The sequence below is a fragment of the Bubalus kerabau genome, chromosome 17 (assembly GCF_029407905.1).
Source record: "Bubalus kerabau isolate K-KA32 ecotype Philippines breed swamp buffalo chromosome 17, PCC_UOA_SB_1v2, whole genome shotgun sequence".
Classification (NCBI taxonomy): Eukaryota; Metazoa; Chordata; class Mammalia; order Artiodactyla; family Bovidae; genus Bubalus; species Bubalus kerabau.
In genome coordinates, this window is record NC_073640.1 from 27,923,653 (window position 1) to 27,943,443 (window position 19,791).

Sequence of the window (19,791 nt, forward strand, 5' to 3'; positions counted from 1 at the left end):
TGCTGGGGAGGGAGCACTGGCACTGGGGGGCTCAGGGGCAGGATCTGTATCTTCTTTCCCGCCTTGAATGTGGCTGCAGTCTGTAAAATTCAGATACACGCCAGATCCTCAGGAATTCGAGAGAGGTTTCGTAAACAGGTCAACAGCACTGCTTTGTCTCCCACCTTCCTGGCTTTTCCAGCCTGTCTGCCTGACCAAGCTGTGAGCCCCTGTCACAGGGAGATGATCAGGGTGAGAAAGGGTGTAGAGCTTTGCCGTGCAGAAGCGTCCCAGTCATTTTCCTGCTTGGGTTCACTGACTGTTGGGTCATAAATGGTTCACATAGTATATTGGTAAATGTGGGTCACACAGATAAGTGTTCCCTTTAAAGCCAGAGAGCACGAAGTGATGGGCACCATTTTTAAGAGCACTTGGAAGAAATTGATGAGCAGTTAGTGATGAGAAGCCATCCACATGAGTAGTGATTCTGTCTGCTTATTGTCAGTGACCCCATAGGCTGCTTCTAAAAGACCTTGGAAATGCAGTGCCTGCCAGTTGATTGTAGAAGAGGAAAGTGAGTGAGCCCTGAGAAAGTGCAGCGGGAGAAAAGTGCAGATTGACTGTCTGACCGGTGGCTGCTGCTGCCACGTAGCATGCATTGGGTTGTTGATTCTACAGACATATGTTTGGGGTCCCCACTGTGCCAGGCCTGGACTCTCTCAGCTACAACCATGAATTAGACATGGTCCTTGCCCTCAAGGAACTTATTCTTTAGTGAGGCAGAAAAAAAATCTTGCCACTTTCCATAACAAATGTGTTTATTGATTACTTACTGTACATCAGTAAGATTTTGCTTAGTCCTCACAATAACATGGCAACCCACTCCAGTGTTCTTGCCTGGAGAATTCCATGGACAGAGGAGCCTGGCCGGCTGTAGTCCGTGGGGTCACAAAGAGTTGGACACGACTGAGTGACTAATACTTCCACTTTCACAATAAATAGTAGGACTGTGACCCCTGTATTACAGTTGAGCAGCTAAGGCTCAGAGAGGGCAATAACTCTCTCAGATCACACAGCTGGCGAGTAGTGAGTCAGGATTCAGACCCAGTGAGGTTGACTCCAGAGTGTGTGCTCCTTTAGGCCTGATGGAAGGGTCATGGGAGGATGGAGAGGTGTTGTTACTGGTGACCTTGCTGGGTCTGGAAAGTGGCTGAGATTCTCTGTGGAAAATGCATCATGGGAATCGTCAGTCATCTGCTCAGTCTTTATTCCTTAAACTTGAGAAAGACCTAAGTACCAGTATTAAGGTGGGGACATTGTTTTGGATACATAGTGAATGTCACCAGGATGAGTATAACGGCCACATTTTCTTTTTTCAACTCATCTTGAGATCTGAATGTTTTGGCTGCCATGCTGAATCAGTAAGGATGTTGTAGAAATCCTTATGTAGGCCTCCCCAGAATTTTATTTTTTTAAAATACTAAGTTTTCTTGGTTCTGTTGGTATTGGTAAAGGCATATCAGGGGAACCCTGGCGGGGATTTTTTATTATCCATCCTTGCTCCCCTACACTATTGCCCAACACCCCAACAGGCCTTCAGACATTTCCACTAACTTACCCTTCCTGCAGACTCCTGCTGCTGCAGCTCCTGGCTGCCTGCAGTTACCCCGGGGCTCGAGCATGCAGGCTTTGCTTATGTGAAAGGATGCTGCTGGAGTGAAAGGACTGTGATGCCAGCTGAGTTGCTATAGTTATAATTTAATTGCATCAGCTTTACAGCCTATTAAGAGCGAAAAGGGAAAATGTTTTCTTGGTAACAATTATCAGTCATGCTCTCTTTCTTGTAAATTTCCATTCTTCCTCATCTCTTTCTACCTTAAATTCATCATTTTAGGGGGGAGGAAGTTGGAACGTTGAAAGAATGGGTATAGGGTGGGGCAGGTGCTTAAAAAGAAACCAAAGGGCTGATGACTGTATTTTTCCATCTCTGTGATAGGCAGAGACATAAAGTGTGATGTGAATATTTTAGTACAGGATGAGGGCAGAGGAAAGAAGTGAATAGGGAAAATTTTCTTACATGAAATAAATTTTGAAAGAAATTTCTGTCTTCAAGATTTTAGTTAAGATTGGATTGTAGATTTAAGATTGAATTGTTCTGTGTTGAAATGCATTTGTTTAAATAGACTGTGTTGGATTTTTCATTTTAGGGAACAGATTTGATTGCTTTTTTGCATGTGTGTGTGATATTTTTAAATTGTTAAATTTCTTCACACATAAAAGAATATGCATAACGTATATGAAGGTATAAATCAGGGGTTGGCAGACTAAGACCCAGGAGCCAAATGCAACCCGCTGCCTGTTCAAGTTTTGTTGGAACACAGCCACACGTACTGGTTTGTGTATTGTCTGTGCTGCCTTTGTGCTACAGTAGCCGAGTTGAGTAGTAATGACAGACTGTATGGCCGGCAAAGCCTCAAGTACTTGCTGTCTGCCTTTTGCGGAGTTAAGTTTGCCGACTCATGGTGTAAATAGTAGTAAAGTGAATGAATACCGCTGTGCACATTGCACAGTTAAGACATAGAATGTTATCAGTAGCTGTGAACCCCAATCTGGGTACACATCGTCAATTACATCCCCCTCTTTTCCCACGGGCGATGCCTCATTGAATTTTTCCATTCAGCTCAGAAACCAAACAACCTCGGATACAAAGAAAAAGTCGGCAATCACTCTCTCTGCCTAACTTTACCTCCAAGGTGATCAGTGCCATTAACTTGCTTGTTCTTTCACAGTTTTCCCCATGATCAGGCAAAACATGTATACACTTTTATTTGCCCAGAGTTAAACAGCAGATTATAACATTTTCTGTGCTCATACTACTAACCTACCTTTTAAAGCACTTATTGTTTGTCAGACACTGTGCCAAGTACTTTACAGGCATTATGTACTTTCCTGTGAAATAAAATAACCCTTTGAAATAAGTGTGACTGTCTCCTTTTTATATTGAGGAGTCAGAGAGCAGGTGATCACGCCAGAACTCCAACCCAGCTTGGGCAGTGCGAATCCCTCATGCTTGTGAGGCGTGTTCAGTTCCCCAAGGTTTACCATGGGCATTCTCCCAGCTGGTCTTCACAGCCCTGAGAGGTAAGAGAGGCAGGGCTTTCCTCTGCATGGTAGCAGGAGAAAAAGGAAGCTTGGACAAGTGAGCTGTCCAGGATTTTCAGTCAGTATCTGACGGATGGGACTAACCCAGGCCTCTGGACTTTCTTCTGAGAACAGCTTTTGTCTTCCTATTCTCCTGGGACTGGACTGTTTGACTCCAGTTCTCTGGCTTTCTGCTCAGGAGAGGCTCTCTGGCTTGTAAAAATTGGGGCAGGGAACCTTTGGGTTTTTCCGCCCTGAGAAGGTGAAACAGCCTTTGTTTGTATTAGTAACATCATCCCTACCCCAGATTGCCTGCCTCCTTCATGGTCCCTCCCTCCACCCCCCACCCCCGACCCCAGTCAGGGCTTCTGTGAATGCACTGCACAGTCTGTGAACTGCACACTTCCTCTGGGCACCAGCCACCTCGATGACTTTTCCTCATAATTTTCATAGCTAATTTTTAAATGTCAAGGTTCCCAACCCTGGTATGCCTTTAAATCACTGGCCTCTGAATACATTCTCACGTATCACTGGTGGGGATAGAGTGCTGGTGGGACAGTGCCGGTGGTGGCAGTAGCTAGTGAATTTACTCTTGACCCAGCTGTCACACTTCTGAAGCTCTCTCCCAAAGATACACTGGCAAAAGTACAAAAAGATGTGTGCACAAGGATATTCTTTGCAGCATTGGTTGTAATAGCAAAAGTTAGAAACAATTCCAGTATCCATCAATATGGGACTGGTTGAATAAATGTGGTGCATGTGCATAGCAGTAGCAGAAAGGAATGAGAATATATACTCATTGGATGGAGTGTCTCCAGGCCATGTTGCTAAGTAAAGTAAACATGAAAGGTGGAGGAACGTGTATACTGCTGCTGCTGCTGCTGCTGCTAAGTTGCTTCGGTCGTGTCCGACTCTGTGCAACCCCATAGACAGCAGCCCACCAGGCTCCACCGTCCCTGGGATTCTCCAGGCACGAACACTGGAGTGGGTTGCCATTTCCTTCTCCAATGCATGAAAGTGAAAAGTCAAAGTGAAGTCACTTGGTCATGTCCAACTCTTCGGGACCCCATGGACTGCAGCCCACCAGGCTCCTCCATCCACGGGATTTTCCAGGCAAGAGTACTGGAGTGGGGTGCCATTGCCTTCTCCGTTATTTAAGAAAACAGGTGAAGGAAAGTCCATGTGTGTGGATTGGAAAACTTCATCTCATTAAGATGTTAACACTCCCCAAATTGATCTATGGATTAAGTGCAATTCCTATCAAAATCCCAGGTGGCTTTTTTGCAGCAATTTATAAATTGATCCTAAAATTTGTATAGAAATTCAAGGAACCTAGAATGGCCACAACAATCTTTTTTTTTCATTGAAGTATAATTGAGCTAAAGCACTTTGTTAATTCCAGGTATAACAGTGATTCGATATTTCTTTATAGAATGATCACATAAGTCTAGTTACCATCTCACCATACAAAGTTATTACAGTATTATTGACTGTATTTCCCATTCTGTGCATTTCATTCCAGTGACGCATTTATTTTATAATTGGAAGTTTGTACCTCCTGATCTCCCTCCCTGCATTTCACTCGTTCCCCCTACCTCCCTCCCCTCTGGCAACCACCTGTTCTTTGAATCTATGAGTCTGTTTCTGTTTTGTTATGTTTGTTCACTTGATTTGGTTTTGAGATTCTGCATATAAGTGAAATCATATGGTATTTGTCTTTAAAATTTTTAAACTCTTAGAAGAAAACATAGGCATAAATCTTCCTGACCTTAGGTTAGACAGAGCCTTTTTGGATATGAAACCAAAAGCGCAAGTAACAGAATCAAAAATAAACTGAACTTCATCAAAATTAAAAAGCTTTTGTGATTTAAGGCACACTATCAGGGAAGAAAATAACCCACAGAATGGGGAGAAAATGTTTGTGTATTATGTATTGGATAAGGGACTTACATCCAGAATGTATTAAAATCTCTTACAACTCAATAATAAAAAGACAACTCTGTTTTGAAGTAGTATTGATTTACAGTACTAGTTTCAGATGGACAGCATTGTGACTCAGTGTTTTTACAGGTTATCATCCATTGAAAGTTGTTAAAAGACAATGGCTATAATTCCCTGTGCTCTACAATGTATCCTTGTTCCTTACCTGTTTTATGTGTAGTAGTTTGTGTCTCTTAATCCCGTATCTAATGTGCTCCTCCCCCTCCCCTCCCTGCTAACCATTTGTTTTCTGTGTCTGTCTGTCTGTCTCTGTTTTGCAGATACATTTGTTTGTATTATTTTTTAGATTACATTTGTATTAGTTTTTAATTACATTTGTATTATTTTTTAAATATCATATATAAGTGATGTCATACAGTATTTGTTTCTAATTTCACTAAGTATAATGCTTTCTCAGTCCATCCATGTTGCTGCAAATGCAAATTTTCATTCTTTTTTATGAGTGAATAATAGTCCATTGTGTGTGTGTGTGTGTGTGTGTGTGTGTGTGTGTGTGTATACACACACACACACACACACACACCACATCTTCTTTATCATCTGTGGACGGGCACTTGAGTTGCTTCCATATCTTGGCTACTGTGCTGCTATGAACATTGGATACACGTATCTTTTTGAATTAGTGTTTTCATTTTTGCCGAGTATATATTCCCAGTGAAGTTGCTGGATCATATAGTAGTTCTGTTTTTAGCATTTTTTCTTTTGAGAAACCTCCTTATTGTTTTACATAGTGGCTGCACCAGAAGACAACCCAGTTTTAAGATTAGCAGGTCTGAATAGGCATTTCTCCAAAGGAGATCTGTTCATGTCAAGTAAACAAATGAAAAGATATTCAGTTCACCAACCATCAGGGAGTTGCAGATCAAATCCACAGAAAGATACCACTTCACCCCCGCTAGGATGGCTGTAGTCAAAAAGATAGGTAATAACAAATGGAAAGAATGTGGAAAATATTGAAACCCTCATATACTGTCAGTAGAAATGTAAAGTGGTGCAGAGTTTACAAAACTGTCTAGCAGTTCCTCAAAAGGTTAAATATAGAGTTTCCATATAAATGAGCAGTTCCACTCCCAGGCGTATACCCAGCAGGAATGAAAACAGTGGTCCACATAGAAACCTGTACATGAGTGTTCATAGCAGCATTACTTGTAGTTGCCAAAAAGGGGAAACAATCCAAATGCCTAACGACTGATAAATTGATAAATGAAAGTGGTATATCCATATAATGGAATACTATTTGGCAATAAAAAAGAATAAACTACTAATACATACTCCACCATGGATGAACCTTGAAAAAACACGCTAAGTGAAAGAAGCCAGTCACAAAAGACTATATACTGTATAGTACCATTTACATGCAATGTGCAGGGTAGGCAGATACATAGAAACAGAGTAGATTAGAGGTTGTCAATCTAGTGATAGATAGAGTGATAGATTAGGGGGCCTGGGGGGTGACTGCTCTGGGTAAGGAGTTTCTTTTCTGGGTAATGAAAAGATATCTAAAGTTAATTGTAGTGTTGGTTGCACAAATCTGTGAATATACTAAAACCCACTTTTTTTTTTTTTTTGAGATTTCCTCCCACCCACCCCATCACACTTCTTTTTAACCCTTTTATTATGAAAATGTTAAAACATTCGTAAGAGTAGAGAAAACAGTATAGTAAACTCCCAGGTACCCATCATATCAACATTCTGCCATTTTTTTAAATTTATTTTTAATTTTTACTTTATATTATAGTAGATTAACAATGTTACTAGTTTCAGGTGTGCAGCAAAAGTGATTCAGTCATACATACACCTGTGTCTGAATTACACATTTTCAGTGGGTGATTAAATAGTATGTGGATTATGTCTCAGTAAAACTGTTTGCAAAAAGTAGAAAACACAAATGTATATAAGTATTTGACTCTTGAGAGTCCCTTGGACTGCAAGGAGATCCAATCAGTCCATTATAAAGGAGATCAGCCCTGGGTGTTCTTTGGAAGGAATGATGCTAAAGCTGAAACTCCAGTACTTTGGCCACCTCATGCGAAGAGTTGACTCATTGGAAAAGACTCTGATGCTGGGAGGGATTGGGGGCAGGAGGAGAAGGGGACAACAGAGGATGAGATGGCTGGATGGCATCACTGACTCGATGGATGTGAGTCTGGGTGAACTCCAGGAGTTGGTGGTGGACAGGGAGGCCTGGCCTGCAATTCATGGGGTTGCAACGAGTCGGACACGACTGAGTGAACTGAACTGCACTGAAGGTTTGCTATAATAAAGTATGGTAAGACATGCAGACAGGGATATGACTGTCATGAGGGAAGAAGTTTCTACTCACATTTCTCCAGAAACAGGAGGCAGAGCATACTATGCAGGGCCACTGAGGAAGCACTGAGGTCAGTCGGGGCAAATGAAATAAGGGGAACATGTGGGCAAAAGCCTTTACTGTGGTTTCTGTAAGAAGGCATGGTGAGCAGGCTTAGGATTGGCTAGTTTGAATCACTTCACTGGGCTCTAGGGTAAAAGTGCTGTCTCTGGTTGTTTGGTACCTAGCCCTGAGATGATTAGGGAAGAGGATAGTGTCCCAATGAAGGAGGTGGTTGAGGTATGGGCTCTGGATTGATTAGTATGCATATGCTATATGTGCTTGCAGGCCTCTAGGATTAGCGAACCTGAGAGAGGCAGTCCCTCCAGTATCATCAAGGCCCCAGATGTCAAAGCAGCAAATAACAAAGTAAAAAGATGTGATTAACACAGACGGTTACCTATAGGAAAAGGGAAAAAATAAGATGGAGAAGACAGGGACTTTTTTTTTGGACTTTGGAATTGTTTAAGGTCTGTGTAAGATGAACTTATACCAGATGGCAAGGAAGTTATGAAGGTCCACTTGAGTCATGTGAAAAGATCTCAGAAACCAACTTGAAAAGGCTTCTATTAGCCACAGATGAGATGATTTTGAGCATGATAAAGATAGTAACTGCGTGGAGTGAAACATCAAATATGCTTAAATTCATAAGTTCATAATGATACTAAAGCAAGACTCATCAGTCACCTTTGGAGGATGCTAGAGAATCAACTCGTTATTCAGAGTAACCACACAGTTGATGAAGAGCGTCTCTGAGGGGAAATATTCCAGCTAATAAAGATAGAATACCACCATTTTGCAACCTCTGAGGAATTAATGAATCTCAGCAGTGATCATCAGCGTCTGGTAACATTCCAAAAAGAGGTAATCAGACGTTACATACCTCTTGATAAAAGTCTGAAGTAATCGAACCAAAAAAATAAAATAATGCCACATGAATCTGATCCGACTGTCAGCACTTACTTTCAATTTACAGGAAATTGGATAGGAGAGGCCAAAGGACCCTGCTAAATTACATCATGGGGATGCAGTCAGTAAAACCTTTATGTGGGAAACTACATCCTTGCTACTCTGTGTGTGGCCCATAGATCAACAGCATAAGCGTCAGCCGTGAGCTTTTTAGAAATGGAGACGCTCATACTCTCTCTCAGACCTGCTGAAACAATCTGCATAGTAACAAGTTTCCCAGGTGATTCACATGCACGTTTCAAGTTTGAGTAGCATTGCTCTATGGGACAAATGAACTAGAGTCTCCAAACAAAGCAATTGTAAGAAAAAAAAATGAGACAGGGGCAGCCTATGTAGATGAAAAGACACTTGGAGGCATATCAGTTATTTGCAAGTAGAGAACTAATTTGTGTTCTATTCAAACAAACACAAATCTTAAAATTATTAAGTAATTGGAGGAATATCTTGGATTTCTTTTGAAATAATCTGGGTGGTAGCAAGAGGAAAGTGGGTAGGGATGTAGATGAAATAAACTTTGCTACGACATGCTAATTTTTGAAGCAGTAATAGGTACCAGTATTTTGGTCACCTGATGCAAACAGCTGACTCATTCGAAAAGTCCCTGATGCTGGAAAAGATTGAGAGCAGATGGAGAAGGGGGCATCAAAGGATGAGATGGCTGGATGGTACTGCCGATGGAACAGACATGAACTTGGGCAAACTCCGGGAGATGGTGAGGGACAGGGAGGCCTGGCATGCTACACTCCATGGGGTGGCAAAGAGTTGGATATGGCTTGGCAACTGAACAACAGCAATATGTACAAGGTTTGTTATTTTATAATATTAAGATTTTTCCTATAATAGTTTAAAAGGGTGAGTTCACTAAGATGGCTGCAATCAAAAAGGTAATAACAGGTATTGGCAAAGATATGGAAAAAGTTGGAACCCTCGTACATTGCTTATGGGAATATGAAATAGTATAACTGCTTTGGAAAATAGTCTGACAGTTCTTCAGAAGGTTAAACAAGGAGTTAATATATAATCTAGCAGTTCCGCTCCTAGGTATATACTCACGAGAAATGAAAACATATATTAATGTAAAAACTTGTACAAGAATTTCCGTGATGGTCCAGCAACTAAGACTCTGTGCTCCCAGTGCAGGGAGCCTGGGTTCAATCCCTGGTCAGGGAACTAAATCCCACATGCTACAACTAAGATAACCAAGACCCAGTGCAGCCAAATAAATATTAAAAAAAAAAAATTTTTGTACGTGAATGTTCATGGCAGCATTTTTATAAAAGCCAAAAAGTAGAAACAACCTAGCTGTCCTTCAACTGATGAATGGATATGTTCATAACTATAAGATATAGCATATTCATATAATGGAGTACTGTACAATAATAAAAGGAGATAAAGTACTGATACATGCTGCAACATGGATGAACCTTGAAAATATGCTAAGTGGAAGAAGCCAGTCACAAACAGCTACATATTTTATAATTCCATTTATAGAAAATGTCCAGAATAGGAGAAGTTAGATGGGAAATAAATTACTGGTTGCCAGAAGTTGGGGAGAGATTTGTGGAGACATTCCCATGACTGCTGATGGGTTGTTGGAAAATTAGGAGGGGGGAGGGGGATGAAAATGTTCTAAAATAGATTGTGGTAATGGATGTACAACCCTGTGAACACACGGAAACCCATGAAATTATACACTTAAGTGGGTGAATTGTGTGATATATGAATAATATCTCAGTAAAGCTGTTACTAAAAAAGGAAGGAGAGCATTATATTGATACCCAGTCTCCAATCTTCACCCAACATTATCAGAATCACTGGGAGGGAAGTTGTCTAGGTGATTCTAATGTGCAACCAAGACTGGGAACCAGTGTATTAGGAAGTTAGCTGTCAAGGATTGTTAGAAGAGAGAGGCAAGATTATCTGTTTGAAATGATAGCCTGGAGGGGAGGCCAGAGATGGCATCAGAGCTGACCATTCTGATGGAAGAGACAAAAATCTACAGTGGGGAGTCCTCTGGGTGCACACCATCTGTTAGTAGCACTTAGTACCATTAGTGGTACTTAGGACAGTGGAAATAGTCTTGAGAAGTCCTTTCATCTCTCCAATAAGTGTGTTCAGAGTTGGTCTTCTTCAGTGTAACACCCATAGGTATCAGGGTTACTTGTGCTGCCAGGTGGTCTCGCTTCTTCTGAATTACTCAGAATAAGCGGAGACTTTGTCAGTGGAATGTTGAGGTATTAAACCGTAATCCAAAAGTAACAGTCTAAACAACTTAATCTTCCTAGATTTCTTTCTTCCAGAAAGTGTTCTGGATATTAGTGAGACTCTATAATTATTTTTTGGTCTCCATTGTCACATTACTCAAGTGAGTAGACATAAAGCCAGCTGTATTATTCTCATTTCTCTTGAAAAGCATTTATTAGTCACATGTTAGACTGGGCAACAGAGGGGGAATTTGAAGATGCACTTTACATGATGTTTGGCTTTTGAAGAGAATCTTTGGAGAATTGGCCTTGAATTCTGGTTTTACTGCCCTTTGCAGGTTATTGATTGCCCTGGACTTTTAGTTTCCTTAATGAATGAAGTTTGAACTAGGTTACTCCTAAAGCTTCTAAAATTTTGAGGTTCACTACATCTGCCTATACAGAGGCTGTAAATATAGTGTGCTGGTTAAGAGTTTGTGCTCTGGAGTTTGGTGACCTGGCTCTGCTGTTTCCTGGCTTTGTGATTTTGAATAAGTTGGTTAACCTGTTTGCACTTTGGTCCCCCCATCTGGAAAACGGTGATTGAGAATAATACCCACCTCACAGTTTTCTTCACTGTAAAATATTTGGAGCAGTTTAGCCTATGATTTTATTGATATGCTATCATTTTATCCTGTATAGGTCCCTCACTCTACTTTAGGCATGATCAGAACTCTTACTAAAAAATGCAATGTTGTGTCTGTTGTACCAGGTGGTAGATGTTTTTGGAAAGGTATAAAGCAATCATACAAAAGTATTCACGCAGCGTATAAGATGTTTTATACTAAAAATACTCTTTAATATTTTAGGAAGTACATTAGATGTCCTAATTCTTTTTTTCTCCCTGCCCTGTATCCTCATATAGGTCAGTTCTCCTTGGGTCTCGGGGACTTGACATATCCCACATCTCACAGCGACTGGAGAGTCTGAGTGCAGCCACCACTTTCGAGCCTCTTGAGCCCGTGAAGGATACAGACATTCAGGTAAGGGATGCCAGGCACCAGGACTGGTGCAGTGAAACCCTGAGCGTGCAACCCGGGCTGAAGGCCCTGACCCTTTGTTCACCAGCTGGTTTAGTAATTCCATATTTCTTTGTTAATTTTCTTCTTCAAATATTAAGAGAATGAGAGGCTCAGCTTTGGAGGAACATTGGATTATTTTCAGAGTGCTCTGCAAGACTGAATTTAGGGAAGCAGTTCCGACCTGCACTTTTTAAATTATTGTAATTACGAGCACAGATTTTTCTTCCTTCTTTGGGCTTAATCCAAGGGACAGAGACATTAGTTGTAAGTTTCTCTTGCTTTCTTTGCTAGATCTCAAATAATTTTACTATTCCTCTTCCACATTTCTTTTCTGCATCTTGCTTGTATGCATTGGCAAAGAGCTGGGAAAAACTTAAGTACTATTTACTGAAACCCACTTATCGATTTCTAGGAAGTATTTGGCTCCATTAGTGGCACCAGGAAATGGCCTAATAGAGCACTCCAGTCTCATTTAACCTAGCATGCCACTGGCACAATTGATTGCTATTTTAATCTAATCAGAAACTAGTGGCTGTGTGAGTGTGTGTCCAAAATTGTTAAGGAAAAATCTTGTGATCCATTTAGTTTTGAGGAATTGGAACACTGATTTGTGTTAGAGTGAAGGGATGGTAGGATACCATTTTTGTCATTGACTTACCTTTGAGATAAAAGGATGCAGGTCCTACAGAGGCAAATCCTAGTATGAATGGATCTATTATTATTTGGGCTCAATTTGAAACACTTCACCCCACCATCCTTCTCAAGAACTGTTTTAATCCATCTAATGGCCACAGTGCTACTGCATTTATTCCACTTCAGAAACCTAAAACCCTAGACTTTGAGTTGAGAGTTGAATAACTACAGATGTTCATTATTTTCTGTGTTATTGATATGTTCCCAGACTATGAAAATTCAGTTTTTCCCAGTTTTATATGCTAAATTATATTTGCCTCTCAACGTTACAGATGCTTTCTTATTTCCATGTAATCTTAAAATGGCATGTATAATTGCCTCTTAATTTTCCTTTTTTTTAAGTTTTAACTGTTCCTCTCTCCACCTTGTATTTTGCTTGATGCCCTGTAAACAAATATTGGGGGTGGCCAAAAAGATCATTTGGGTTTTCCCATAACATCTATGGAAATGCCCAAATGAGCTTTTTGACCAACCCAGTACTTACAACAGGATCAAGGTGGTTGAATGGGATATAGTTCAAATAATTTGAATAATCACCATGTATTTAGGGGAGTATCCCAATAGTGTGGAAAGAGATGGCACTTACTGAAAGGTTGTTATTTGAGTTGTTTTTAATGTTTAAGATGCCAGATAAGTTGTTTATTTTAAAAACTGCTTTTTTGACTTTCTTTGGCATATTTGTAATGCATATTTGGAATACCCAGCAATGTTTAGTGAGGCACTTCATGAATTCCCTTTGATGTGTTACATTTTTTACTCTGAGGGATTAATGACAGGTTTACAGATGTATTAGGTAATAATGATTTATTCTAACCTTCTACTTTATGTGTGAACACTGTCCTTCAACAGCCCCATTAGGTGGCTTCTTAGCAGTGCATGCTTGGTCACATCAGAGAAAGTTTCTTAATTTGGAATAAGCATGGCTAAGAGTTTTGGTCCTGCCCCTGCTGTGAAACCTTTGAACTTTGAGAGGAAGGATGCTTCCATTTTGGAATGTAACCTCTCAGTTGATCTTTTCTGGAATATTTTTAAAAATGTGAGTTGGTTGCTCTTAGATAAGTTTTGATTATTTGGAAATTGATCATCTAGACCTGCAGTAAAGATTTAAGACTAACTAGTTTCAAAATAAAATCCTCTGTTGACTTCATCTTCTTGCCAGCAAAGCCTTTTAAAGAAGAAAATTTAACTTTCCAAGGACTGAGTCTTTGGCCTGATTTGAGCTAGTGGTTGATAGAGATTTGAAGTCTTAAGTTGTGTTGTGTGGCTCAGTTGACCTATGCCTTAACTTCCTGTGCATGGTATAGTATCATGCCCTTCTCTGGCTTCCTGTGTAGTAATCAGATATAGGAGCCAAGCCAGCCTCCCCCCTTCACAGGAGTGATCCTCCTTTTAATTCTTCTCTTCATGTATTGATTATCCAGGAAGAGTTAATTTGGACATTTTCAGTTTGAAAAACCAGATATACTTTTTGATGGACACTTTCTTCTCAGTTATTTTTCTTACCAGCTTTATTGAAATAATGATTCACATAGTATAAATCTGATCAGTTTTTGTATATGAATGTCATGTTTTCCAACTATGCAGTTCTGAGATAAGAACACACCCTAATCTCATATACTGAGTATCAGTCAGAGTGAATTTATTATGTCAGTATATAAATTCATAAAAGGAAATGCTGAAGGAGCCTTTGGTAGATTCTGCCCAAGACTTTGTATTGTCCAATGTTTGCGTTACTTATAAGCTTGAAAAGGCATTTTCCCATGAATAGATTGTCCTTTTCTGTTTGGTAAACATTGATTATATTTCCTTCTGTTTCTAATGGAGCTTGAAATTAATACAAGTTTTTTGTTGTTTATCATAATCAGTGATCTTGGCATGCATTAAGAATACATTTTTAAATTGCTGTGGCCAGCAAAGGTAACATATTTAAATAAACCCACTTAAATATATGTTTGAATGATACCAGTGGAATTTTTAAAAATGTTTATTGACTTAATTTTTGGAAATGTTCATAAAGAAGGCCTACACATTTGCTGTAATAGAGATGAAGAGCAATAATTGTTAACAGGATGTGGTACTAAAGCAACTACTGCTCTATTCTGAGTGACTTTGTGGTGCTTGTAAGTACTGTTCCTCTCACAGAGATCCTCTTGCTCACTTCTGTCTTTGGAAAAAAAAGTATTGAGGGTAGACTGCATATTTTCACTGTGGTCTGAACAGACCTAATATACCATGGATGATATGTATTATATAGTAATAAAGTACACAGTTACACAGTTCAGTTGTGTTCTGGGCTTTTTCACTAGATTACATGTATTTTTTAAGAAAGCTGTGCAGAAATAACCTGGGCTGGCCATAAAAATGGGAGCTGCAGTTTCTTGGCATTAGGCTGCAATATTTCCAAATGGCAATAGACCAAAATATAATAATATTATTGCTAAACTTACTTAGATTCGTATTGCTGCCATAACAAATTACCACAAACTTAGTGGCCTAAAACATTAGAAATTCATTCTCTCGCTGTTCTGGAGCTCAGAACTTTGAAATCAGGGTGTTGGCAGAGCCCTCCGAAGGCACTAGGGGAGACTCCTTCCTTTTCTAGCTTCTGAGGCTCCTGACTCCCCTTGATCTGTGACAGCAGAGGTGCAGTCTGCCTCCATCTTCATAGGTTTTTTTTCTTTCTTTCCTCATGTGTGTCAATCCACTTCTCCCTTCTAAGAACACCAGCCATTGGATTTAGGGCCCACCCTAAATCCAAGATGATCTCAGCTAGCGATCCTTATCGTAATTACATTTGCAGAGACCCCATTTCCAAATAGGATCACATTCACTGGTACCAGGAGTTAGGACTTAGACATAGCTACTTTAACCCACTGTATTAACAGTGCCAGAAAATGTAAAACTATAAATTAACTGAAATGAAACATTCTATGTTTCACAACTGGACGGAGTGTCAGGATAAGGCGTCTATTGCTAGTTGTTCCAGGGACTGCAAAGCTCAATCAAGTATCTGATCTCACCCTCAGCTCTCTTTCAGGCCTTTGAAAGGTGAGGCTGACTGCTAGAAACAGCCTGATTTTATAAAATAGTTTTAAGTACTTTAGTTTTCGGGGTAAGGACAGGTAGCATTAAATCTAGGAGGGGAGGGAGTACTGGGGGTGAGAAAGAGGTTTCTCCTTTGGCCAACCAGGCTACCAACTGCCCTGCTTTCCGTTTATACTTTAGGCCTTTGCTCACCACCATGCTTTAGCGGGGAGTAGCACCTCTGAAAATATCTGAGCCCCCTTTCAGTCTGACACTCTTAAGGCCTTCCTTAGATGCCACCTCTTTCATAGTCTCAGATCTCTCTTCCCATGGCCTCCAAATGTAGCATGTTGGCTTTACTCCTTAGGAAAAAAACAAAACTTTCTGAATGGTCCCCCACAAAGTAAACAGCAACCTAGATTATGTTACTGGAATTGACTTAGCAGCCAGTTTAAATCTTGATAAATGAAAATACAGCCCCTTCTATACACAAGAAATCCTATACAGAACTAAAGATCTTCATAGTCTGCTAAATTTCCAAATGGAAATCTGTCCTGTATAAGTAAAGAGAAAAAAAAGTCCTAAAAAGAGAGGAAAATAGCTGTAAGAAAATGAGTCAGGGAACTGATGTATCACATATAAAACTAATGATGCAACAATAATTGATTTGTTAAAAACTTGTTCTGCTTACCACACTGTATCTACAGTAAAATATTCATTATGTCCTTCCTTTTTCTGTCCTTGGAAATGTAGAGTTATGCTCAAACCACTGTTAGCTTATCTTGTAAATAACCAGAAGAAACTAAATGGCTTTGGTTAAGTATAAAACAAATCACTGGTGTTATAATCCCATATCACCTAAATTGTTATTTTCGAGGTTTATCTTTTAATTTTATACCTTCAGAATTAAGGTACTGCTGATTAAATGCAGCTATATATAACAGCTAAGAGGAAAAGTGGTTGAGTGCTATTAATAATTGTGTGTTTGTAGTACTGGCAAGTTGTTGGTGGGGAATTGGTTCCAGAAATCCTATGGCAGTTTGTTGAAAAGAGGGTCAGACTTGCCTAGAATGATTAGTATGCTAATAGCAGTTCTTCAGGATTAGTACTGGCAAAATATTAATACTGAGGGGAGAATGCAGTAAGCTTTCCCTAGCTTGAATTAGTTGAGAGAAGGGGCATTCTGAATGGGTGAACAGTATCTTCAGTCAGTCAGTTCAGCCGCTCAGTCGTGTCCGACTCTTTGCCACCCATAGACTGCAGCACACCATGCTTCCCTGTGCATCACCAGCTCCCAAAGCCTGCTCAAACTCATGTTCATCGAGTCGGTGATGCCATCTAACCATCTCATCCTCTGTTGTGCCCTTCTCCTCCTGCCTTCGATCTTTCTCAGCATCAGGGTCTTTTCCAATGAGTCAGTTCTTCACATCAGGTGGCCAGAGTATTGGAGTTTCAGCTTCAACATCAGTCCTTCCAGTGAATATTCAGAACTGATTTCCTTTAGGATTGACTGGTTTGATCTCCTTGCAGCCCAAGGGACTCTCAAGAGTCTTCTCCAACTCCACAGTTCAAAAGTGTCAGTTCTTTGGCACTCAGCTTTCTTTATAGTCCAACTCTCACATCCATACATGACTACTGGAAAAACCATAGCCTTGACTAGACGGATGTTTGTCGGCAAAGTAATGTCTCTGCTTTTTAATATGCTGTCTAGGATGGTCATAGCTTTTCTTCCAAGGAGCAAGCATCTTTTAATTTCATGGATTCAGTCACCATCTGCAGTGGTTTTGGAGCCCAGAAAAATAAAGTCTCTCACTGTTTCCATTGTTTCTCCATCTATTTTCCATGAAGTGATGGGGCTGATTGCCATGATCTTAGTTTTCTGAATGTTGAGTTTTAAGCCAATTTTTTCACTCTCCTCTTTCACTTTCATCAAGAGGCTCTTTAGTTCTTCACTTTCTGCCATAAAGGTGGTGTCATCTGCATATCTGAGGTTATTGATATTTCTCCTGGCATCTTGATTCCAGCTTGTGCTTCATCCAGCCCAGCATTTCACATGATCTACTCTGCATATAAGTTAAATAAGCAGGGTGACAATATACAACCTTGACGTACACCTTTTCCTATTTGAAACCAGTCTGCTGTTCCATGTTCGGTTCTAAATGTTGCTTCTTGACCTGCATACAGATTTCTCAGGAGACAGGTAAAGTGGTCTGATATTCCCATCTCTTTAAGAATTTTCCATGGTTGGTTGTGATTCACACAGTCAAAGGCTTTGGCATAGTCAATAAAGCAGAAGTAGATGTTTTTCTGGAACTCTCTTGCTTTTTTATGATCCAGCGGATGTTGGCAATTTGATCTCTTGTTCCTCTGACTTTTCTGAATCCACCTTGAACATCTGGAATTTCATGGTTCATGTACTGTTGAAGCCTGGCTTGGAGAATTTTGAGCATTATTTTGCTAGCATGTAAGATTAGTGCAGTTGTGCAGTAGTTTGAGCATTCTTTGGCATTGCCTTTCTTAGGGATTGGAATGAAAACTGACCTTTTCCAGTCCTGGGGCCACTGCTGAGTTTTCCAAATTTGCTGGCATATTGAGTGCAGCACTTTCACAGCATCATCTTTCAGGATTTGAAATAGCTCAGCAGGAGTTCCATCACCTCCAGTAGCTTTGTTCATAGTGATGCTTTCTGAGGCCCACTTGACTTCACATTCCAGGATGTCTGGCTCTAGGTGAGTGATCACACCATTGTGGTTATCTGGGTCATGAAGATCTTTTTTGTATAGTTCTTCTGTGTATTCTTGCCACCTCTTCTTCATATCTTCTGCTTCTGTTAGGTCCATACCATTTCCATCCTTTATTGTGCCTATCTTTGCATGAAATGTTCCCTTGGTATCACTGATTTTCTTGAAGAGATCTCTAGTCTTTCCCATTCTGTTGTTTTCCTCTCTTTGAATTGATCACTGAGAAAGGCTTTCTTATCTCTCCTTTCTATTCTTTGGAACTCTGCATTCAAATGGGTATACCTTTCCTTTTCTCCTTTGCCCTTTGCTTCTCTTCTTTCCTCAGCTATATTTAAGGCCTCCTCAGACAACCATTTCGCCTTTTTGCATTTCTTTTCCTTGGGGATGGTCTTGATCACTGCCTCCTGTACAATGTCACAATATCATGAACCTCCGTCCATAGTTCCTCAGGCACTCTGTCAGATCTAATCTCTTGAATCTATTTGTGATTTCTACTGTATAATCGTAAGGGATTTTATTTAGGTCATACCTAAATGGTGTCAGAGAAGGTGATGGCACCCACTCCAGTACTCTTGCCTGGAAAATCCCATGGACAGAGGAGCCTGGTGGGCTGTAGTCCATGGGGTCGCTAAGAGTCGGACACAACTGAGCGACTTCACTTTCACTTTTCATTTTCATGCATTGGAGAAGGAAATGGCAACGCACTCCAGTGTTCTTGCCTGGAGAATCCCAGGGATGGGGGAGCCTGGTGGGCTGCCGACTATGGGGTCGCAGAGAGTCAGACATGACTGAAGCGATTTAGCATACCTGAATGGTCTAGTGGTTTTCCCTACTTTCTTCAATTTAAGTTTGAATTTTGCAATAAGGAGTTCATGATCTGAGCCACAGTCAGTCCCAGTCTTGTTTTTTTTTTTTTTACTGTATAGAGCTTCTCCGTCTTTGGCTGCAAAGAATACAATCAATCTGATTTCGGTATTGACCATCTGGTGATGTCCATGTGTAGAGTCGTCTTTTGTGTTGTTGGAAGAGGGTGTTTGCTATGACCAGTGCATTCTCTTGGCAGAACTCTGTTAGCCTTTGCCCTGCTTCATTGTTTACTCCAAGGCCAAATTTGCCTGTTACTCCAGGTATCTCTTGACTTCCTTTAAATCTGGAATTATTTTTAAAGAAATGTAAATCATTGTCATTTGCATCATTTCTAGAAATTGAAACTGCTAAGTGTGTGTACCAAGGAGTTCAGTTCAGTTCAGTCGCTCAGTCGTGTCCGACTCTTTGCTACCCCATGAATCACAGCACGCCAGGCCTCCCTGTCCATCACCAACTCCCAGAGTTCACTGAGACTCAGGTCCATCGAGTCAGTGATGCCATCCAGCCATCTCGTCCTCTGTCGTCCCCTTCTCCTCCTGCCCCCAATCCCTCCCAGCATCAGAGTCTTTTCCAATGAATCAGCTCTTCGCATGAGGTGGCCAAAGTACTGGAGTTTCAGCTTTAGCATCATTCCTTCAGAGGTCTTACCAAAACTGCTTTAGTAAATTAAGGAAGAGATGAGGTTCATTCATAAGAGTTGCATCTGTTTGCATACTGAAATTTGTATAACAGTTCTAAGAAATGGTTTAAAGTAGGCAAAA

The 19,791-nt window shown here is 40.4% G+C and overlaps 1 protein-coding gene across 1 annotated transcript in view; it reads left to right on the forward strand.

The window, feature by feature from the left end:
• Positions 1-19,791, forward strand: part of NUP93 (nucleoporin 93) — a 102,969-nt gene that overhangs the window by 16,445 nt on the left and 66,733 nt on the right. Inside the window, exon 3 of the mRNA XM_055551905.1 lies at positions 11,549-11,666. Within this exon, the coding sequence (XP_055407880.1) occupies positions 11,549-11,666 (118 nt within the window). The remainder of the gene's footprint in view (positions 1-11,548; positions 11,667-19,791) is intronic.